The sequence below is a fragment of the Bufo bufo genome, chromosome 5 (assembly GCF_905171765.1).
Source record: "Bufo bufo chromosome 5, aBufBuf1.1, whole genome shotgun sequence".
Classification (NCBI taxonomy): domain Eukaryota; kingdom Metazoa; phylum Chordata; class Amphibia; order Anura; family Bufonidae; genus Bufo; species Bufo bufo.
Window position 1 is genome coordinate 140,422,768 of NC_053393.1, and position 24,995 is coordinate 140,447,762.

The 24,995-nt window shown below is 41.4% G+C and overlaps 1 protein-coding gene across 1 annotated transcript in view; it reads right to left on the bottom strand.

Annotated features, from left to right (window-relative positions):
- The window catches only part of LOC121001879 (chloride channel protein C-like), a 230,135-nt gene that overhangs the window by 59,757 nt on the left and 145,383 nt on the right, over positions 1 to 24,995 (bottom strand). Inside the window, exons 14-15 of the mRNA XM_040433111.1 lie at positions 10,974 to 11,140; positions 7,584 to 7,760 (exon numbers count right to left, since the gene is read on the bottom strand). Coding sequence (XP_040289045.1) covers positions 7,584 to 7,760; positions 10,974 to 11,140 — 344 coding nt within the window. The remainder of the gene's footprint in view (positions 1 to 7,583; positions 7,761 to 10,973; positions 11,141 to 24,995) is intronic.

The window sequence follows — 24,995 nt, forward strand, 5'->3', positions numbered from 1 at the left end:
TCCCACTGTCTGTGTTGGGCAAAACAACTATTAACAAGGCTACTGTGGACTGGCGTCTTCACCTTATATAAGCCATCTTGAATGTCAGCTCAGTCATATTTTAAAGGGAATCTGTCACCCCGATCTCCCTGAAATTGTTTGCTTAGACGCATAGCTGTGATTTACCTTTTTAAAATGCTTTTATTTTGTTAATCTGAGGCTCTGTTCCCAAGTAATAATACTATTTAATGCAAATTAGGCTTGGTGCAACATGGGTGTCAACATTGCTCTTGTTGCACTCAAGCCCCTCCCTCCCTGCTTTGATCAACAGGGCCAGGCAGGGAGGGGCTGGCCACAGAAAGGAGTGGAGCTTGGGAGCAACAGGAGCAGTAGTGATGCCCTCATTGTACCAAAGGACTCATTTGCAAATTAAGAAAAAGTATCATAACTCTGGAACAGGGCCTGAGATCAACAAAGGTGAACCACAGCTATGTGTCTATGCAAACAGATGGATGGGGAGGTTGCTGGTGACATATTCTCTTTAAGGGGTTATCTTTTGATACTGTGGAGGTTGTGCTGTTTCTCTTCATTACATCAGTCACACACATATATATATATATATATATATATATATATATATACAGTACAGACCAAAAGTTTGGACACACCTTCTCATTCAAAGAGTTTTCTTTATTTTCATGACTATGAAGGCATCAAAACTATGAATTAACACATGTGGAATTATATACATAACAAACAAGAGGTAGTCCCCTGAAATGGTCTTCCAACAGTCTTGAAGGAGTTCCCAGAGATGCTTAGCACTTGTTGGCCCTTTTGCCTTCACTCTGCGGTCCAGCTCACCCCAAACCATCTCGATTGGGTTCAGGTCCGGTGACTGTGGAGGCCAGGTCATCTGGCGCAGCACCCCATCACTCTCCTTCATGGTCAAATAGCCCTTACTTTCAAAGTTTTACCAATTTTTCGGCTGACTGACTGACCTTAATTTCTTAAAGTAATGATGGCCACTCGTTTTTCTTTACTTAGCTGCTTTTTTCTTGCCATAATACAAATTCTAACAGTCTATTCAGTAGGACTATCAGCTGTGTATCCACCTGACTTCTCCTCAACGCAACTGATGGTCCCAACTCCATTTATAAGGCAAGAAATCCCACTTATTAAACCTGACAGGGCACACCTGTGAAATGAAAACCATTTCAGGGGACTACCTCTTGAAGCTCATCAAGAGAATGCCAAGAGTGTGCAAAGCAGTAATCAAAGCAAAAGGTGGCTACTTTGAAGAACCTAGAATATGACATATTTTCAGTTGTTTCACACTTGTTTGTTATGTATATAATTCCACATGTGTTAATTCATAGTTTTGATTCAGTGTGAATCTACAATTTTCATAGTCATGAAAATAAAGAAAACTCTTTGAATGAGAAGGTGTGTCCAAACTTTTGGTCTGTACTGTATATATATATATATATAAAAATATAAATATAAATAAAGCATTTAGGTTTCCAGACCTAACTGATGAAAAGAACCTCATTTTGCAAAGAAAAATAACTTAAAGGCTATGTACACCATTACAATGTTTTTATTATTGCACTGTACCCATTTTGGGTAAAAAAAAACTATAATATATAGCACCTTGAAGTGACAATGTAACTAAGTATATGTATATGCTAGTGATTCAAATACATAGAAACATTCTAGTATACTGTACATACTGTTTAAGGTATATAGTAGTGTTGAGCGGATCGAAGTTGACAAAGTGGAATTCGATCTGAATTTCAGTAAATATTTGTCACAAATCTGAATTTTCTGGCGATTCGTGGTAACTAATCAGATTTTTTCTAAAATGGTTGCTGCACATGTTACAAAGTGAAAGAAAGAAGCCCAGGAATGAGGGATCACCCATAATGACGTGCAGCCAGCCAATCAGCAGATAGCCAGACCCTGTGATGTCACAGCCCTATAAAAGCCTCATCTCTGCCATTTTCCAGTGAACTAAGCATAGGGACAGATGAGACAGGCGCTAGGGAAAGTGATTAGGAAAGACTTTATTTGAAAAATATTTGTTTTTAACAGTTCAGGGACAGCACTGAGATAGTGTAGGGATATAATAGGGAGACTTTATCCACACTATAGGGAAAGTGCAGGCGCCAATTGAACAGTGTATAGCTTGGCTAATAGGAGCTATTCTATTACACCTTGCTGCATTAATTGGGGTTAAAAAGTGTTCTAATACTACAGATTTTAGGTTGGTCACATTCTTTTATACATAAGTAAATCCGTTAATCCTTGATTCTGTAATTGGGGTGAAATTGTGGCCTCATACTACTGATTTTGGGGTGAACAGGATCTGTAGAAATCTATGTGGAATCAGCAGATGGTGTAAAAGGAGTGCGCTCTTTTACTCTATAGTACAATCTTGGGCCACTGTACGGTTCTTTATACCTGACATTGACCTGTAAGTTCACACTTGCGTTATTTGGTCAGTTTTGGACCCTTAACTGACCAAATAAGAGAAGTGCGAACTGATTCTAAGGCCTCTTTCACACGGGCGAGTATTGTGCGCGGGTGCAATGCGTGAGGTGAACGGATTGCACCCGCACTGAATCCTGACCCATTCATTTCAATGGGGCTGTGCACATGAGCAATGTTTTTCATGCATCACTTGTGTGTTGCATTAAAGTCATAGCATATTCTGCATTTTTCACGAAACGCAGGCCCAGTAGAAATGAATGAGGCTGCGTGAAAATCGCATAGCATCCGCAAGCAAGTGAAGATGCGATTTTCACGCATGGTTGCTAAGCAGACGAGGGATGAGCGACCCGGGTCCCCATTTAACATAGTTATAATGGAAAATAATAGCATTCTTTAATACAGAATGCAAAGTGAAATGTCACTTGAGGGTTAAAAAATAATAAAAACATTACTCACCTCATCCACTTGATCGCGCAGCCGGGATCCTCTTCTTTGTTCTTCTTGAAGGACCTGCAAAAGAACCTTCGCTGATCTTCATTCAGCAGGACCTGCGCTGATGTCAGCAAAGGTCCTTTTGCAGGTCCTTCAAGAAGAGCAAAGAAGAGGATCCCGGCTGCGCAATCAAAACACATTGCACTTGCGCAGAAAAAACTGAATGGAATGCAATCGCAGTCAAAACTGACTGAAATTGCGTGCCTACTCGCACGATTTTCCCTGAACACACCTGCATCGCATCCGGCCCTCACCCACGATGCCCGTGTGAAAGGGGCCTAAGAGTGACGCCTGTCACCCGCCTGTCATACTGACGCACACTAACTGTTTCACTACCACCAATATACACGCTCCTTACAGCCGGGAAACAGCTGATTTTTATATTTTGGAAAATTCGGCAAAGCATATGAATAAAATTTTTGAAAACTCGGCTCATACAGTATGAATTTAAACAGGATGCACGCCCAAAATATTGCCAGTTATTTTAAAAAAATCATTAGAGTGGAACTGAATTAAAGGGGTTGTCTCATCTGAGGCATTGGTGGCATATCACTAGGACATGCCACCAATGTCATATAGAGGTGTGACCCGCACCTATCTCCAGAATGGGCCACCATGTGCTTTCCCTGCATTTCCATGGTAGCTCTAAAAACAGCCGAACGAGCACACTCACCTTTTTTTGGAAGTCCCATAGAAATAAATGGAAGGTGCCTGCCCATGCACAACTACTCTCTGCTCACTTTGGATATCCTGTTCTAGGCGCGGATTCCAGGGGTGGGACCACACCTATCTACCATTGGTGGTATATCCTAGCGATATGCCACCAATGTCTTAGATCATGAGACAACCACTTTAAATGTTTTACATCAGGATCCCAGGTTTAAAGTGAATCTCCACATTTTAACACTATCATTTTTAGGTCAAACATTCTGTGCCGATTCCTGGTTTCTTAATATCTCAAAATAACAGCATAGTCATTGAGTTTAATGATAATTTTCTGAATAGTGATAGATTTCATTTTGCACATGAAAAAAAGCTGTGCAGGCATAAAATCAAGAAAATTCAGGGTCTAGATGTTGTGTGGGTGGTCCTATTAATTGACCATTGTGTGAGTGTGATTACAGATAAAGCTGTCAATCACAGAGTAGGACCGCTTACTAGACTCCTACGCACATAAGTTATAAAGGAATGTTTTTAAACAAAACTATATATCAATGCACAGAGCTCCTCCTACCCTTTAATCCTCTGCCTGAAGATTACACTGAACGTAAAAGACGTGACAGGTTCCCTTGACTTGACTGGGAGCTAAGGAGCAGTAAACCTGCATGGCCCTACATAAAAATGGAGCTGTGTTTCCGACTCTGTTCTCTGTGTTAGTTCCAATGCTGGCGGCTGCCGAGAACAGCTGTTTGATTGAATGCCAGGTGTATGGACCCCACCGATCTGATACTGATGACATACTCTAAGGATAGATCAATAATATCTGTAGCCCAGAAAACCTCTTTCACATACTGAATAGAGAAGACATTGACTAAGTCACTAAGTGTGATGTCACAGTAACATCAGCCAAATGTCATGGAGTCTACCACCCAGAACCATACTAGAAAATCTATGCAAAGTATATATCACTTAACTTCCCCATTCTGGGATGACAAATTGGTTCACACATGGGGTTTGTTTCCACAATGTATACTGTAAGAATCCATCATATATGTTGTGGCAGGCAGGATTATATACAAAGAAATATAACCAGGAATAAAAAAAAAAAAACAGCGGCAGCAGCTGCAAACAGCCAAAATACTAAAAAACTGAAGAGCTTCTTTATACTAATATTTAACTTCATCTCATGCTTACCATTTCCTGGTAAATCCACATCTTGAGCCATGCATACAGCAGAAGGGGAAATGTTTTACATCTAAATTCAACCAGTCATGTGCTGGTTAAATAGAGGATGAAATATTTGCCATGGTTTAATGTGTATTTGTCCCTATCATAAGTCAATTAATACTAACTGATGTCAATAGATATTGTAAATGTTAAGGTTTATAGGATACAGCTATGGATGACTTAACTCAGGATAGGTCATCAGTATCAGATTGATGGGGACCCAATACCTGACCCATTCACTTGAACAGGAACAGTGGAGCAGGAGAGGTAAGTGAAGTTATTTATTTTATCTCTGATCTGGAGTCTGGCATGGAAGTCTGATCTGAGGTCTGATGGGGGTCCGACATGGATATCTGATCTGAGGTCTGATGGAGGCCTGACATGGAGGTCTGATGGGGGTCTGACATGGAGATCTGATGAGGTTCTGATCTGAGGTCTGATGGGGGTCTGATGTGAGGTCCTGATATGGGGTTCTGATCTGAGGATTTCATATGGGGGTCTGATCTTAGGATTTCATATGGGGGTCTGATCTGAGGAGCTGATAAAAATTATTTTTTTCTTATTTTACTCCTTAAAAACCTGGGGTGCATCTTACAAAGCGAAAAATACAGTAGTTTTCAGCTCTTCAGCTGATCAGTGGTAGTGATGGGTATAGGACCCTAATCTGATATTGATGACCTATCCTGAGGTAGGTCATATCTGTAGCCCGAACCGCTCTTTAAGATTACATACAATACAATGTTACTATCCAGACACGTGGGACGTATTGAAATAGTGGCGATTATTGAATTTTCAGCATGTTATAATATATGAAGCCAGTAATTAGCTTTTTGGGTTTGTTTTTTTTCAATCCAAAAATCCTTTTAAAGCAAACATCCATCAAATGGACACCAACAAACCGAATGTTTAAAAGTAACTTGGGGGCAACTTAGGCTACTTTCACACTAGCGTTCGGAGCGGATCCGTCTGATGTTTCATCAGACGGATCCGCTCCGATAATGCAGACGTTCGCATCCGTTCAGAACGGATGCGTCTGCATTAAAACTTAGAAAATTTTCTAAGTGTGAAAGTTGTCTGAGCGGATCCGTTCAGACTTTACATTGAAAGTCAATGGGGAACGGATCCGCTTGAAGATTGAGCCATATTGTGTCATCTTCAAGCGGATCCGTCCCCATTGACTTACATTGTAAGTGTGGACGGATCCGCTCGCCTCCGCACGGCCAGGCGGACACCCGAACGCTGCAAGCAGCGTTCAGGTGTCCGCTCACTGAGTGGAGCGGAGGCTGAACGCTGGCAGGCGGATGCATTCTCAGTGGATCCGCCTCCACTGAGAATGCATTGGGGCCAGACGGATGCGTTCGGGGCCGCTCGTGAGCCCCTTCAAACGGTGCGCACGAGCGGACACCCGAACGCAGGTGTGAAAGTAGCCTTAATTTGCACAAAACAAGTAAAAGTGGTGGGGTTATTCGCTACACTTTCTGCTGCCTGGAAAGTGAACTAGCACTTCCACCCCTTACAGAAATGAAGGCGGTTCAATGGTAAATTATAAAGTTCCCAAATTGTTGCTGCCCTGTATCTGAAATCCTTTTTTCATGTCATCCATCACTACCAGCTCTTTTGTAACATAGAAGATGATCACAGAGATCTCTATATGGACAAGACCAAACAAAGTGGATATTTTTGACCACAGATTTTGCCATGTAATTCTACTTGTGCATTGCATCACAAATCAGTAGCATTTCTCAGGCATCTGAACAAACCCTTAAAGGTTGCAGATGTATTGTGGTCACCCCTGACGGTTGCTGGACAGCTATCCAAGTCCATTCAGACACCTTCTAGCATTCTTTGTACAAATGGTTTCTCTAATTACAATATTGACTGGCTCCAACATGACCATAGTCATCCTAGAAGTTGAAAATGTTGTAACTTGAGATTACAATTCGCTCCAAAGCCCTAATGACAATTCAAAATAAGAAATACTAAGATGGAATAAAATGAAGCAGGTAACTAATACAGTAAGCAGGCACGTCCACTATATAGTTTATGGAGCTGTGTAGGTCTTGGTTCCTAGGCAGCAGTATCTCAAGACGATGATTGGTGGGGATGCTGGGACTCAGACCCCTATGATCTACTGTATATTGATCCCCTATCCTAAGGCCTAGTTCACACTTCAGTAATTTAGCCAGTGAATTACATGAGTTATTGTGAGCCAAAACCAGGAATGAAGCCTACACAGAAATAATGCATAATAGAAAGATTTTCTCCGGTCCTCTGTTTTTGACCTGATTTTATCTAGTTTTAGCTCACAATCACTGATGGAAATCTCTGATTAAATCATTCAGGTGTGAACTAGACTTAAGGATAGGCCATTAATAATCAAATCCTAGGAATCCTTTTAAATGTAGCTTCATCTTTGAAAAAAAAGGAATCCTTGTTTTGTTCCACCAAGTTCTTTCGATTATTGGCGAATCCACGTTTTTAGTGCAAACACTGCATGGTGTCTACTATAAACAAGTGTTAGATATATGTTAGATATATGTCATAGATGGTAGATATTGAATCATAGGAAGAACTGTCATCATACACTGGATCTCATGCATTATACGTGCATCAGAGGAAAAAGGGCCTTCTTGACCACTGAACCAATAAGAATATTTTAGTTACATGATACCCATGTTAATCCATACTTATGAATATTACTTTTAACATATATGGAAAAATCACTTTTGCCATACCTTGAAATTGTTCCTAAGAATACCTCATCTTGGCCTGTTGAGGGTCTATGGACAACTGGGAAGCCATTGTGACTGGTGTTAACGAGCAGTTCGGCCAACATGAAGACACTTTCCTGTAAGTGGATAATTGTACAAGGCTGCATGGCATCTCTAGCTGTGAACAGCTCCAGGTCTACCCTGAAAGTACAAACCATGAAGATCGTTATTATAATAGTAAAACATAATGTATGGCAATTAATTGCCATGCCAATTCAGAGCACAAAGATGTATGTTTTAAAGGGGTAGTCTGCTAAGGACAATTCCTTTTTTTAGAGCAGTCACGTTAAAAATAAGCCTATCACAGGATATTCTGAGAGTGGGACCCTGCGTGATCTACTGTAATCTGCAGATAAACCCATCAACAAGTATTCACTTTCTCTGCAGCGCCACTACAGGGTAAATGAGGCATTACATAGTGCTATTAAAATCAAAGCCTTGTCCATGAAATGAATGGTCATCCCGGGTCCTCCAGACAGAGAGGCTCTCTTTGAAGCCCCATTATACATGAGAATTACCTGGGACCAGTGGCGTACATAGGTATGTAAGGGCCCCATAGCAAGGATCAAACCAGATTCCCCACACAGGACTAAACCCCTTTCAATGACCCTTGGGCCATTTTTTCCACTGCCTCATTTGCTAAAAGTTGTTCCTTTAGAAGGTAGAATTCTGAACAAGTTTTCACCCCTATTAGAAGAGAAAATGATCCCAACTGGGCCCCCTCTTGCCCCGGGTCCCATAGCAGTCGCAGTCTGCCACTATGGTAGTTACACCCCTGCCTGGGACAGCTGGTCAATTATTCAACCAGAAATGGTGCCCTGTCAGACATTATAATAACTAACATTGCCGATCATATTTCAAATGTGGCGATGAAGGAAAGCTTTGGAAATAGAGAACATAATGTAATTACCATTGATTTCAGATGCCGGAAATGAAACCTTTCAGCAAAATAAAACCATTATATATATTTTTTTTTAAAAGCTAAGGGGTGGGATTTATTATTCCCCCTGTGACTTTTTTGGCGTTAAAAAGTCACGAAAGCTTCTTTTTTTTAGTCACAACTGGCATTTTGACTACACTCTCGTCAATTTCCGAAAAGGGGAAGCAGTGAGGACAAGGTGTGGGTGAGGCCACCAGCCTTGGCACATTCATCATTATTTACTCCAGCATAATGAGGAATTTCAGACTGGCGCACAGACTGCTCAATAAAGCAGTGATGGCTAACCTCTGGCACTCCAGCTGTGGGGAAACTACAACTCCCAGCATGCTCCATTCATTTCTATGGAGTTCTAAAAACAGCCAAGCAAGTGTACATCTTGGGAGTTGTAGTTTTACCACAGCTGAAGTGCCGGAGGTTAACCATCACAGCAATAAGTCATGTCCCGTAATTTCTAATTAAAGCGCAGTCCCTCTCAAGACCGGTTTAACAAAAATCAGGGCCTAATTTTCCTAAGCTAAGGGAATCACTCAGTCTATAGACTGGGACTCTGTGCTCTTAAAGGGATTGTCTCACTTCGGCAAATAGTATTTATTATGTAGAGAAAGTAAATACAAGGTACTTACTAATGTATTGTGATTGTCCAGATTGCTTCCTTTACAGGCTAGTCTAATTTTCCCATCACATTATACACTGCTTGTTTCCATGGTTATGACCACCCTGTAATCCAGCAGCAGTGGCCGTGCTTACACACTATAGAAAAAGCACCAGCCTATGTGAGCTCCCACGCTCCCAGCCACCAGAGAGGTCGGCACTTTTTCCTATAGTGTGCAAGCACGGCCACCACTGATGGATTGCAGGGTGGTCATAACCATGGATACGATCAGTGTATAATGTGATTGAAAAATTAATCCAGCTAGCAGTGTGCAATCGGGACCCCCACTTCTGGATTGGAGGGTGGTCGTAACCATGGAAATGAGCAGTGTATAATGTGAAGGAAAAATGTATCAAGCCAGGGAAGGAAGTAATATGGGTAATAACAATACATTAGTAAGTGTCTTGTATTAACTTTCTCATCATGATAAATGCCACTTACTGAAGTGAGACAACCCCTTTAAATAAGGCCACTGCGGAAACATGGGAATTGTTTAAAGGGATTACAAACTGCTATACCGTGAAGCCTATTCCTATGGTGGAAAGTACAAAAAAGAAATTAAAAGGCCATAGTTTACAACAGAGGTAGAAAAAGAAGTCTGAAGGTACAGAATCTGTTTTTCTGGGGTACAAGGTAGCCAATAAAAGCTGAAAGAAGTCAATCAAATTGGCTAAAGTAGAAAATGAGAAGCAAATTGCAGAGGAAGTAAAATAAATGCAGTTTTTCAACTATATTAACAGTAAAAAGTTTCTGCTGAAAATGTTGGTCCCATAACTGATAAATAGTGAAATGTAGTCATATGTGACACATGGGTGCTCTGCCTGTGGGCAGGATAGGTTTAGGGATGCCCTAGGGACAAGGTAGGAGAATCCCGACTGTGTATAGGAAAAGATCACCACCATTGCAACTGTTATCTCAACAAACCGTGAGTAAGAAGGATCAAATACATACTGAGTTTTGGTCCTACCTAGAGATCCTGTATTTATTACCCACATTTATTGAAACTAGGATTATCTTATTTTTATTAGGGGTGTTATATTTTAATGTATATCAATAAAAGTCAGAATTTATCTTATTGAAAGTATAAAGGGAGATTTTTCAAGGATTGTTGTCTCCTATATAATATCACTAGCCATAGTAGTATCCATGTAATTCTACTAGTCATATTAACTCTGTACAAAATATAGTTACTGTATATCTCTTACTGTACCAGCACTGCCAGTTTTTATGTTACAGTAAAACCCGTGTCCCTATAATACAATTCCCACCATTACCCCGAGTACGAACAATATTAACAAAACAGTATATGATTCAAAGATTTAATATAAAAGTACTAACCATAGGGCTCATACAGTAATTAGACTGACAGAAGCTATATATGTGAGATCTTCAAAGTTTAACAGACTTGTCCTTCTATAAAAGTGACCAACATGACAAACCTGATGAACCCAACTAGGTCACCCTTGTCCCAGTCTTGTCTATTGCTCTATGGTCTTTTTTGCAATGTGTAAACTGGTACAGATAAAACAAGTCCTTACATATAACAATCAGGAATAGCTGCTCACTAGCAACTTATGCACTTATTTTACCAGAGATGTGGCCTAGATTGATTGGATCTGAGTTTGAGACATTGTATGTTTAGTCTGGTTTCAACTTATGATGGGTCAGAAAAGACCATTGTATGTTGAAAATATTGTATCCTGAGGCCATTGTATCTTGATTGACCACTTTACTGTAAATAAGTATCACAGCAAACACTTACTTCTTTTTCCCATGGACAACATAGGGCTCAGCCTTTAAATACGGTATACACTTAAGATGTAACAAAGAGTGAAAGAGAGAATGGTTGAAGTAGTCTCCTACTGTTTTTCCAATCAACACAGCCACCATTATCAGCAGGATAGACTGCACATCATTTGTTAATTCCACCTAGAAGGAAACGTAAACCATTAGATAACAGTATAAACCATAGTCAGTACAGAATACTACTTTTCTTAAATCACCCCTTCTCATATGTCATACAGTATGTTGCATATTAGAATTAAAGTGCCTCCAGTCAAAATGAAAATTCTACGAAGCTCCATGTATGTAGTATGTGATTTATATTGCTGTGATTTTTTTCTAGACTTATAAATGTCTATTTTTTACCAACCCAGGTAGAGTGTATCAAAATGTGAAACCTTATGGAGTTGGAGTTTGGTCTCCTGGCCATTTTTCTCAAATTACGAACCTGCTTGATTATATCATGTTGGTTGGGATCTCCGCTCGCCTCCCCTTTCCTACATGATCCCATTAATCATTGTGGGTGTCCACCTAATGTCATGTCCCTTCTGCTTCCTATTGGGTGCAACAAGACATTTACACAGAGAGACAAGAAGAGACGACGTATCCACAATGTGCAGGAGTAACTACACCCAAACACTAAACAGTGCAGGGATATGTAGTTCTGTGATGTCATGGAGGAGGGAAGACCAAACAGGGCAGCACCTAAAGAGCTAATGTCAGCAGAGGTTACAGCCTGACATAAACCTAAAATACAGGTTCGACACAGGATTAATATCTTTAATACTTTTATTAAATACTTCAAACAATTCTTCATAGATGTCATGATTAACTTTGTAACAGAGAACTAGTGACCCAAAAGACTATAATATACAATGAAGACCATAATGTTCCCATAAAAGACATGGCATAATGTTCCCATAAAAGTAATGAGCAGAATTCCCTACTCTAACCGTGACGTACTGGAAATGTCTCCATATTTTAAATAAGTCTATAATTATTGTAGCTGAATGCTTCATGCTGAGCTAATCTAGAAATACTTCCAAATGAATGCTGAATTTCATTAGCAGCGCACTAATGCTCCAATTCAGATAAATAATACAAATGTCCAAGTATACAGCAAAGAGGAACTCTAATGTAAATAGAGGGAGCTCACCGACAGATGAAAATCGCCAGGGGTGCACCTAGCCTTTCTGCTGCCTGAGGCCCCCCAATGCCAATTTTCTTTGCCACAATGAAAGCGCTCATTGCCCATGGCCCTTCTGCTGCCCCCCTCTTAGCCCTACCTGGTGCTGCCTGGGGTGATCGCCTCACCTGGCCTCATTGATGGTGCACCCCTGTGTATCGCCAACCATCTCGATGTGAGTTTCACGTTAGCTTCATTAGGAGGTCATCAGAAAGGACTGAGATACAATAATTACAGACCTATTTAACATACAGAGGCTTATTCCTAGAAAGTCACGGTTAAAATAGGTAATTTTGCTCATCCCTTACAGTCACTGTTAGGGTGCATTCACACGACCAAATGTATTTTGCAGTCCACAAAAGATACAGGTGATGTCCGTGTTGTATCCAGGGTTTTTTTTTTGCGGACCCATAGCTACAATGCCTATTCTTGTCTGAAGAATGGACAAGAATAGAACATGTTCTCTCTTTTTTGCGGAACGGAAATACAGATGTGGAGAGCACACACTGTGCTGTCCGCATTTTTTTTGGGCCCCATTGAAATGAATGGGTCCGCATCCAATCCGCAGAAAAATACAGATCAGTTGTAGACCAAAAATACAGTTGTGTGAATGGGTGATTTTTTTTATCTTTAGTACCCTGATCATAGTTATTCCTATTACTGCTAATGGAGTGGTTGTTTACATCTTGTCAGTGCTTTAAAGGCTATGTACATGTCACGTCACCTGACTGGCACAGCGATTTCCTGCAGCACCGCCGGCGCCCGGTTGCTAGGGGACGTGTTGTGTATCTTGGTGAGAGAGCATCGGCCAATCAGAGTCAGTGCTCATTCACTGGTCATGCTGACATCATGGGTCACGTGACGCGCGGCCTATTTAACCAGGCAACCTGCTGGCCACAGGTAGCCTGTGATTGGTTTATAATCCCCGCATTGCCTCACTAGCCTTTATTTGTTGCCCTGATTTCTGGATCCCTGACCACTGCTTTTTACCCTGACTTTACCTTCTGACTGACCCTTTGGATTTGACAAACTTTCCTGATTTTGACCCATGGCTACCCCTGGGTTGCGTTGCTGGTTCTGATTCTGGTTTGGACTCTCCTGGTATTGACCTTGGCTTGGTCCGTTTTGGTTCTGATTTATGTCCACTGTGGCATTCGGTTACTAGTTGTCTGTTATTTTGTCTCCCTTTGTTCCCTTCCCTGATTCGGGTCCTGCACGTATATAGGAAAGGCTGCCATCCAGTTGTGGGCCACTGTTTAGGGCAGATCATGCAAATAGGTAGGGACAGTGCTAGGCAGGAGTACAGGGCTTATTGTTCCTTACCGTGACAGTATACCTTTTGGGGCAATTATTATTTTTTAAATCATTTTTTCAATTGGTCTTTATTAAAAATTGCTAGCCATTTTCTCTGTACAGCCATTTTGAGCCATTTTCTAGTAGCCTGCCGTCTGTTTTCACTCTGTTCCATCAGGTAGCTCAGCTGATGTCTCCTTATCTCTGATCTCTGACCTTATAAGCACTCATTATAGCTCAGTTCTTAGCCTACTGATAAGAATGTGGCTTAAATAAGTGTTTATGACATTTTAGTAATTTAGAGAAAAGGGCTATTAAATGACAAGCACAAAGAGAAAGTGAAAGTAGGATTCTCACAGCTAGAAAACTGTTAACCCTTTGTGACAGAACGGATGAACAATTGAAAAAATGATCTTTAGCCCAAAATGAGTAAAATGCAATCATAAAAGCCCCCTAAGGTGTACATAGCTTTAAAAGGGGTTGTCCCATTTCAGCAAATGGCATTTTGTAGGCAACGCTAATACAAGACACCTACTAATGTATTGTGATTGTCCATATTGCCTCCTTGGTTGGTTTGATAAATTTTTCCATCACATTATACACTGCTCATATCCAGGGGTTATGACCACCCTGCAATCCAGCAGCAATGGGGGCCTGGGCCATGGGAGTACGCAAAGGTACACATGCTGCAGCTCCTGTTCTGGCCACCTCATATCTGCACTGCAGCGGTAGCTGTAACCCCTGGATGCGTGCAGTGTATCATGTGATGGAAAAATTAATTGAGTCAGTAAAGGAAGCAATATGGACAATCACAATACATTAGTAAGTGTCTTGTATTAACTTTATCTACATGATAAATGCTATTTGCTGAAGTGAGACAACCCCTTTAACTTTCTCTACATGATAAAATACATTTCATAAGGTGAGACAACACCTATAAGTCTTTTCTGTTTGGCACTGTCGCATTAGACGTGCAAGCACTTTCATATGTACAGTGGATATAAAAAGTCTACACACCCCTGTTAGGCTACTTTCACACGAGCGTTCGGGTGTCCGCTCGTGCGCTCCGTTTAAAGGGGCTCACGAGCGGCCCTGAACGCAGCCGTCCGGCCCTAATGCATTCTCAGTGGAGGCGGATCCACTGAGAATGCATCCGCCTGCCAGCGCTCAGCCTCCGCTCCGCTCTGTGAGCGGACACCTGAACGCTGCTTGCAGCATTCGGGTGTCCGCCTGGCCGTGCGGAGGCGAGCGGATCCGTCCAGACTTATAATGGAAGTCAATGGGGACGGATCCGCTTGAAGATGACACCATATGGCTCAATCTTCAAGCGGATCCGTTCCCCATTGACTTTCAATGTAAAGTCTGAACGGATCCGCTCAGGCTACTTTCTGACTTAGAAAATTTTCTAAGTAATAATGCAGACGGATCCGTTCTGAACGGATGCAAACGTCTGCATTATCGGAGCGGATCCGTCTGATGAAACATCAGACGGATCCGCTCCGAACGCTCGTGTGAAAGTAGCCTTAAAATGTCAGGTTTCTGTGATGTAAAAAAATGAGACAAAGATAAATCATTTCAGTACTTTTTCCACCTTTAATGTGACCTATAAATTGTACAACTCAATTGAAAAACAAACTGAAATCTTTTAGGTGGAGGGAAGAAAACAAAAATAAAATAATGAGATTGCATAAGTGTGCACACCCTTTTATAACTGGGGATGTAGCTGTGTTCAGAATTAAGCAATCGCATTCAAAATCATGTTAAATAGGAGTCAGCATACACCTGCCATCATTTAAAGTGCCTCTAATTAACCCCAAATAAAGTTCAGCTGCTCTAGTTGGTCTTTCCTGAAATTTTCTTGGTCGCATCCCACAAAAAAAGCCATGGTCCACAGAGAGCCTCCAAAGCATCAGAGGGATCTCATTGTTAAAAGGTATCAGTCAGGAGAAGGGTAGAAAAGAATTTCCAAGGCATTAGATATACCATGGAACACAGTGAAGACAGTCATCATCAAGTGGAGAAAATATGGCACAACAGTGACATTACCAAGAACTGGTCCTCCCTCCGAAATTGATGAAAAGACGAGAAGAAAACTGGTCTGGGAGGCTACCAAGAGGTCTACAGCAACATTAAAGGAGCTGCAGGAATATCTAGCAAGTACTGGCTGTGTGGTACATGTGACAACAATCTCCCGTATTCTTCATATGTCTGGGCTATGGGGTAGAGTGGCAAGATGAAAGCCTTTTCTTACGAAGAAAAACATCCAAGCCAGGCTACATTTTGCAAAAACACATCTGTAGTCTCCCAAAAGAATGAGGGAAAAGGTGTTATGGTCTGATGAAACCAAGGTTGAACTTTTTGGCCATAATTCCAAAAGATATGTTTGGCGCAAAAACAACACTGCACATCACCAAAAGAACACCATACCCACAGTGAAGCATGGTGGTGGCAGCATCACGCATTGGGGCTGTTTTTCTTCAGCTGGAACTGGGGCCTTAGTTAAGCTAGAGGGAATTATGAACAGTTCCAAATACCAGTCAATATTGGCACAAAACCTTCAGGCTTCTGCTAGAAAGCTGAACATGAAGAGGAACTTCATCTTTCAGCATGACAACGACCCAAAGCATACATCCAAATCAACAAAGGAATGCCTCCACCAGAAGAAGATTCAAGTTTTGGAATGGCCCAGCCAGAGCCCAGACCTGAATCCGATTGAAAATCTGTGGGGTGATCTGAAAAGGGCTGTGCCCAGGAGATGCCCTCGCAATCTGACCGATTTGGAGTGTTTTTCCAAAGAAGAGTGGGCAAATCTTGCCAAGTCAAAATGTGCCATGCTGATAGACTCATACCCAAAAAGACTGAGTGCTGTAATAAAATCAAAAGGTGCTTCAACAAAGTATTAGTTTAAGGGTGTGCACACTTAAGCAACCATATTATTTTATTTTTATATTTTTTCTTCCCTCTACCTAAAAGATTTCAGTTTGTTTTTCAATTGAGTTGTACAGTTTATAGGTCACATTAAAGGTGGAAAAAGTTCTGAAATGATTTATCTTTGTCTCATACATCACAGAAACCTGACATTTTAACAGGGGTGTGTAGACTTTCTATATCCACTGTATTTTTTGTAATGTCTGTTACCTGGTCGTAGGACATATTGGTGGATCTTCATATTGATTATTGATCATTCATTTAATTGTATTCAATAATAATTGTCATTTTGTATGGGAACATTATGGCTACGGTCTTCTTTGTATATAATACGTTTATTATAAAGTAAAGGTTGCTTTACACAGGTTGATGATGAGCCGAGCGTCCATACAAACATTTAATCCCAATCGTTGCCCTGTGTAACCGTGTCCACTGATCAGTCAAAAAAGAAAATGTAAGTGCTTGTTTGTCACTGATCTCACCTTTTTCGTTTTTCGGCAGCACCTCTCCCCATGTAAACAGGGAATGGCTGCTGGCAACAAGGACACAGTATGGGGGCAAACTATCATACTAAGGCTGCATTCATATCAGTCTTGTCCCACATTTAAGGTATATGCATAACGTATATGTTAAACTTAAGCCTCTGAGGGATGCCCTACAGTGCCGTCCCTCACCATAGGGTTCCATTGTAATAAAACATATCTTTGTTCACATCTGTGTTTGAGGCCCTGAGCCTTCGTTGCAGATTCTGTCAAAAACGATGGAGGAAAAAATCCTGCATAAAGGACTTTTCTCTCTGCTAAAAAAAAAGTGGGCTTCCAAACAGAAACCAAACAGATTCCATTATAGTCAATGAGATCTGTTTGGCTCCATTCAGCTCAGTTATGAGCTGGCACTTCTGTTATTTTCGCTATTCTGCTTCTAATAGCACAAGTGTAAAATTAAGTATATATTTTATTGCTGGAATTTGCAGGATGCAAAAGTTTATTACACTACGATTTTGTGTCCTTTTTTTCCTGGGACAAAAACACAGCCTCACATTGTTGGACCCCATGGACTACAACATGTTATATCATCGAAATGTGCTTGTTTAGAGAGGACCTGTCACCTCTTCTGACATGTACGTTTTAGGAACTACACACATTCCCCGTGTAATACCAATTTTGGAGCACCTATTCTTATGACTCTATGTTCTGCCATTCCTGTATTATTCCTGCTAGAATTTTACAAATAAATTGCCGGCAGTCTGCAGTAAAGGTACTGCTGGGTGTTACCAGTAGTGGGTGTGTCTAGCTCTGTCCAATCAGTGCTGCTGGTGTCAGACTGTGCAGGGATAACTCCCCCCAACTAGTACCTTTACTGAAAGCCGCTGGCAATTCATTCATAACTTCTAGCAGGAATAATAAAGGAATGGTACAACATAGAGTAATCAGAATAGATGCTTCAGAATTGTTATTACAGGGGGAATGCAGGTAGTTACTACAGACATGTCTGAAAAGGTGATAGGTCCTCTTTCTGGATGATCTGCCCATGTAAAGAACCTAAATACACACTCTGTGAATTTTTATTCTAAGGACTGAATGTCACTAGATTAGGCCACCTGTATGGTGCTTATTCACATCCACAGTTTTAGAAATTCTCCTATTTGTCATTTATAGAAAAATTTACATGTGTCACGAATAATGGGGAGGGGAGGGAGACCAGAATGACAACAGAAGGGAGAAGACAAAGAACTAGGCCTTAAGGCTAGGGAGAGGGAAAACCCCTAGAACTGGCCCTGACTCCTGTAAGTGTGTAGAGACCCTGAAGGTGGGAAAATACATATGAGGAACCTAGAGGTAGTGACAGGGAATAAGACTACTGATTCCTTCCCAGGTGAATGAACCAGTGTCTCCCTAAGGCCTAGAAACAACAAGCACAAGGGAACAACCAAATACAAAGAGCAGTACTACTTATCTTATAGAAAATGGATGAGCAGGAACACAGGTAAGGTCCACACACCAACTCTTCCAAGTCCAAGCAGAGAATATCAACCGCATGGTATGAAGTGTGAAAGTAAACTAAGTTGGGAAAGCAGTAATGACTACAAGATGCACCTGACAAGAAGTGTGGTCATTACCAAACAACAACACTGAGAATCAAGAGACTGTCAGTTAACCTCACGTGCAGTCAATCTCTCAGATCTTCTAACCTTTGTCACAGAAGGTACCGTGACAACATGCTTCCGCAAATTTTGGCTTTCTAAATCTGAAATCGTTTAATACTTTAGTCACGGATTTCCTGTATGTGAACAGTTATGTATTCACATTCAACTATATAGAACGATATATTTGGAGTCTAAGCAGTTCAGGAACCCTTCAAAGGGTACCTAGAACAACTCCTCTAGTGCTCTCCATTTCATGTTCTGTTCATCTGATCCATCAGAAGAACAGAAAAATACCATGGTCCTGTAAAAAAATAAAAATAAACGGATCCTGTTGCAACAGTTAGGGCTCATGCACACGAGCGTGTCCATTCATTTTAATTTTTTTTTGCAGCCTTTATGCGGTACCAATTATTTCAATGGGGCCGCAAAGAAACGGAAATGACTCCATGTGCATTCCGTATCCATATGACTGCAAGTCTGTTCCGCAAAAAATTGAACATGTACTATTCTTGTCCATTTTGCAGACAAGGACAGGCATTGTTACAATGGATCTGCCCCAAAAAAATTATGTAACTCGGACATCACATGGATGTCGTGTTTTGTTTTTCAAATCCATGTTTTGCAGACCACAAAATACATACGGTCCTTCTGCACAGGATCTGTTTTTTTGTTGGATCCTGTTGCAAATTTGACATCTTTTGGAGCCATTTCCGTCAGAGATCAGTTTTTTTAGACAGAAAAAAAGTCCTGCATGCAGTACTTTGTTTTCCATCTAAAAATAAAATGGCTCTCAGACGGAAATGTCTCAAACAGATGCCAAATGTGCATAACTGATGCAACGGTATCAATTTTTTTTTACAGGATCCTGTTTTTTTCTGTTCTTCTGACTGATGAGAACAGAAAATGAAACGGAGATGTGAACTCTCCCTTATTTTTGTTCCAAACTTGGTTGTAATGTGCTGATATGTGGTCCAACTGTAAAACTTGAAAAGTGACATCATCGTCAGCAAAACATGGGTTTAGGAATAAGGATAAGCGAATCAACTTCGGATGAAACATCCAAAGTCGATTCGCGTAAAACTTCATTCCAATACTGTACGGAGCAGGAGCTCCATACATTATTATAATGTATTGGCTCCAATGAGCCGAAGATATTGCTTGGAACCGAACCCGAGTTCGGGAATTTTTTTTACAGTACAAATTAATTTATGAAGTTATTACGAGAAGTGCCGTGAGACTTCACGAAGCAATAACTTCAGCTCATCGGACCCAATACATTCTAATACTGTACGGAGCTCCTGCTTCGTACAGTATTGGAATGAAGTTTTATGAGAATCGACTTCGGATGTTTCATCCGAAGTCGATTCGCTCATCCCTATTTAGGACATTAAAAGCTTATGACTATTTTGGTCTCTGTCTTGTCCTTCATGTCTTGCCCTCTCCCATCTGATCTACCTTCACATGTTCCACTATCTGTTTCCCTTTCCATCATCACCAGGGATAACTATTGCATCAAAGCTTAGTGGAGGTGGCCCCCCAACTATTGGGCTCCATAGGCCTGGTTCTTATTCCTATGGCAGACAGGTTCTTTTTAACATTCAAGAAGGTCCAAAAATGTTATTGTATATACAGGTATAGATAGATAAATAGATTAATACGTTTGGTCATGAGTGATTTAAAGAGGACAGGTCACCACAAAATGCAATGCAATCTGAAAGCACCATGTTATAGAACAGAAGATGAGCAGATAAATAGATAGTTGATTGATTTTATTGGTATATATATATATTTTTTTTTTTAAAGATGGAGTACAACCTGTAATTTATACATTTATATCTCTGCTTTTTCACTTTCTGTGAACCGCTATCGGTACAGGAGGAGGCGTTATCAGTGATTGATAGTATTGTGTGTATAAGTGTGCATAGAGAGATAGCTGTCAGTCACTGATAACGCCTCCTCCTGTACCGATAACTGTTCACAGAAAGTGGAAAAAGCTGAGATATAAATGTATAAATCACAGGTTGCACTGAATCTTCTCAGCTTCTCCTGCTCTATAACATGGTGCTTTCACATTGCATTGCAGTTTGTGGTGACTGGTCCTCTTTAATTATTTGTGTCACTATACCATGCCACCTTGGACTACCAGTCCCTCTGTCCTATGGGCTTTTACAAACCTTTATTTTCTCCCCTGTCCCTTTCTGGTGTTTATAAGTGCACCAAACATAATCGAGTAAGTAACTGAGAAAAACAGTGAAGCTTCGATTTCTATTTATGTTTCTTAAAGGTTCGGCTCATTTACTTCAATAATACTTTTGTAAACTACAATCGTGAGGAATGTACTTTTTTGGCATTTTCTCTTGGGAAAGCAGAACAGGGAGTTGATCCAAACATATACCACTGATTTTTATGAAACAGAAACATCTGCCCTCTTTCACAGTAAGTGCTTTTTTGGCTTTGGTTCTCTGAGGGAAAAACCTGATGTGAATCAGCTTTGCACTGACTAGGCGCACACGGAAAGGTCTGCAGTTAACATTTAACCTAAGCGTGGCTTTGGATGAAGTGTGAAAGCATTCATATCCTCGTGGTAAATAGCATTAGCTGCAGCCACACACGGTGCACAGCCTGCTAGGGTCTACAAACTTCTAAACAGTGAAGTTGCTGCTTTGTATGACATTTGAGGCAATTTCTTGCTCTTCATTTCAGATGTAAGAATTGTACGGCAGTGGCCTCCAGCCTAAAATATTAAATACGGATATACACACCGTTTAAATGGCCTGCTACTCCAACGCCAACAGTTCTATGGCTGGCCATAAAGATTACATAGCTGTCAGTCAAATGCTTGTTCAGCTGACATCTGTCTCTCCTGACCCCTACATAAACATGCATGCAAAACTTGGCCGAGCATGCATGTGCAGCGTCCCACTTATGTGTGTATAAGTGGTCCCCTTAAATTTCAGTATATGTGTTTAATGTATTGTATTTCCTAAGATCAGACTGACAGTGTCATTATATTATTGTGCCCCTAGGTGGTGCTGGCACCACTGATATAGAATATATATATATATATATATCTGGGGCTTGTTAATAAAGTTAGAGAGGAAGCGTGTAGATAGGAAACAGAGAAGGAAAAACTCACAGTTCAGACAGGAACCCGTCTGTGGGTATAATATTACGACAGGTATTATATAGAGTTATCAGCAGTCACAGACTTCCACCCCTAAAACCCAGCCTTTATTTTATATCATTAAAAAATGTATCTACATAAATACCCCAAATGATAAAAGAAAAAATATATAATTTATAAAAACAATAACAATGAGTCAATCCTCTGCACTTAGGGACACGGATAGGCAGGTGCGGGTCAAACTTATTATACTATGGGCTCTGGCCCTCGAACTGGCTCTAAATCTGTAGTGCCCTGCCTAAAAACTGAATGGCGATCCCATATCAGGAACCTCCTGAGCGCCCTAGGATGGCCCTAAGTAGGGAATAAAGCTACCAGCTAATATGTGCTGACTGAAAGATCATTTGTTCCAGCCAGCTCTCTGAGAAGCTGTGACAGACGTTCTTCTGTACCTCTTGCATGATGTTCTTTGTTTTGGTTTCACTTTGTCATCTCTTTTCCTTCTCCCAGCTGTCATCTATTTACACTGATTGCCTCCGTTTATATTCCCTCCCATACTGCCTCACTTTGCGGTTTATACTACTTCCTGGATTGTGTTCACTGCAAGAGGCTGCAACTGCTGGTTCCTCAGATAAGTCTTTTCCTTTATTTTTGTTTCTGTGCTGGCTTGATTCTAGGTGACCCTGACTCCCTCCGTATTAAGTGCAGGGAGCTGGTGGTCGTGTCCCCTCACTATTATAGGGTTTTCAGGTGTCACTCAGTCTAGGTACGAGGGCATGTAATTATCTATCATAAAGATCTTTGCATGGGCAAAGCAGTCAGGGAGAGCTCTGGGGGTTTTATAGGGCTCACCCATATGTTCCTTAGTTTGGGATCAAGTCAGTCGGATGTTTATTTATAACTTCCAGTTTTCTGCAACACCATCCGTGACATTATAAACCGCCATAACGTCTTAAGCATGGATCCGGTTTCAGCCTTGATTGACCGCATGCAGGGTCTTTCACTGGAGGTAGCAGATCTCCGTAAAACTGTGTCTCAGTTTCAGGTGACCGGTTCTGCTTGCGTTCATGGAGTTTGTTCCGAGCCTAAGATCTCGCTTCCGGATACGTTCTCCGGGGGTAGTGAGAATTTTGTTCGTTTTAGAGAGGCTTGCAAACTCCATTTTCGCCTATTTCCCCATTCCTCTGGTGATGAGGGGCAGAGGGTGGGGATCATCATCTCGCTGCTCAGGGATAACGCTCAGTCTTGGGCCTTTTTCGCTGCCGGTCGAGGCACGGCCCCTCCGATCGGTGGATGAATTTTTTGTAGCCCTGGGGCAGATATATGATGACCCGGATCGTATTGCTCTGGCTGAATCTAAACTGCGTCTTTTATGCCAGGGTAAACAGTCCGCAGAGATATATTGTTCAGAATTTCGGAGATGGGCAGCTGATACTGGTTGGAATGATGCTGCACTCCGAAGTCAATTTTGCCATGGTCTTTCGGAGGGATTGAAAGATGCATTTGCCTTTCATGAGAGACCTGCCTCCTTGGAGTCTGCCATGTCTCGAGCTGTTCGTATTGACAGGCGTCTTAGAGAGAGAGGAGAGATCACTCCTTCCTGTCATATTCAGTTCAAGGACAGTGGGGCGGTCTCATTCAGTGTGCAGGGGCCTCAGTCTCTCTCAATCCCCTCTGAGGAGGAGGCCATGCAGCTGGGTTTTCTTGCCTCTGATAGTAGAGGATTCAGCTCTCAGAGGAGGGTTTGTTTCTGTTGTGGAGGTATAAATCATTTGGCAAATGTTTGCCCCTCTAGGAGATTCAGGGAGTTTTCTGAGGGTAATAAAGAAACAAAAAGAAAAAACCCTCTAAAAACTTTCCATCTGTTACTATCTGTTATCTGTCACAAAGACCGTGATCGCCGAACAGTGTGCTGTCTTCCTGGCGCTAGAGTTCGACACATCGCGGATCGGGTTGACAGATTACTGGGAGGGGCTGGAGACGATCCAGCGGTCATGGTCCATATCGGAACCAATGACAAAGTTAGAGGTAGGTGGAGTCCTTAAAAATGATTTCAGGGATTTAGGTCAAAAGCTGAGGGCAAGGACCTCAAAGGTAGTATTTTCCGAAATACTGCCTGTACCACGAGCCACACAAGAAAGGCAATGGGAGATTAGGGAGATTAACAAGTGGCTCAAGAACTGGTGTAGGAAGGAGGGGTTTGGGTTCCTGGAGAACTGGGCCGATTTTTCTATCGGCAACAGGCTCTATCATAGGGACGGGCTGCACCTCAATGGGGAAGGGGCAGCTGTGCTGGGGAGAAAGATGGCTAGAAGGTTGGAGGAGTGTTTAAACTAGGGACTGGGGGGAGGGTAATTACGTTATAGGAGGGGAAGATAGTGCAGATAGAGACCGGGGGCAAGGTAATAAGAATGGGGGAGGAATGGAAGGAGGGACTAGAACAGTTCAGAAGGAAAGGTGTAGGGTAAAAAATATACATAAACCTCTCAAATGTATGTATACTAATGCCAGAAGCCTGACTAATAAAACTGGTGAACTGGAATTAGTGATGTGTGAGGAGGACTATGACATAGTGGGAATAACTGAGACATGGCTGGATGATAGCTATGACTGGGCAGTTAATGTACAAGGTTACAGTCTGTTTAGAAAGGATCGTCAAAACTGGAGAGGGGGAGGGGTCTGCCTTTATATAAAGTCCTGTCTAAAGCCCACAGTCCGAGAAGATATAAGTGAGGGACATGAACATGTGGAGTCACTATGGGTAGAGATACATGGAGCTAAAAACAACAATAAATTACTAATAGGAGTTTACTATAAACCACCTAATATACCAGAGTCCACAGAAAATCTACTACTAAACGAGATAGACGAGGCGGCAAATCATAATGAGGTGGTTATTATGGGGGACTTCAACTACCCAGATATAGACTGGGAAACTGAAACTTGTATATCTCATAAGGGAAACAGGTTCATGGCTATAACCAAAGACAATTACCTCTCCCAACTGGTTCAGGACCCGACTAGTGGGACTGCCATACTGGACTTAGTATTAACCAATAGACCTTACAGAACAACAGACGTGCAGGTCGGGGGACACCTGGGAAATAGTGACCATAAAGTAATAACCTTCCAATTATCATTCAAAAGAGCGTTTCTACAGGGAGGAACAAAAATACCAAACTTCAAAAAAGCTAAATTTAGCCAACTAAGAGAGGCCATAAGCCAAACTAACTGGGACAAAGTCCTCACAAATACAGACACAAAATGGGATATCTTTAAAAACATCCTAAAAACTCATTGTGAGAGGTACATACCGTATGGTAAT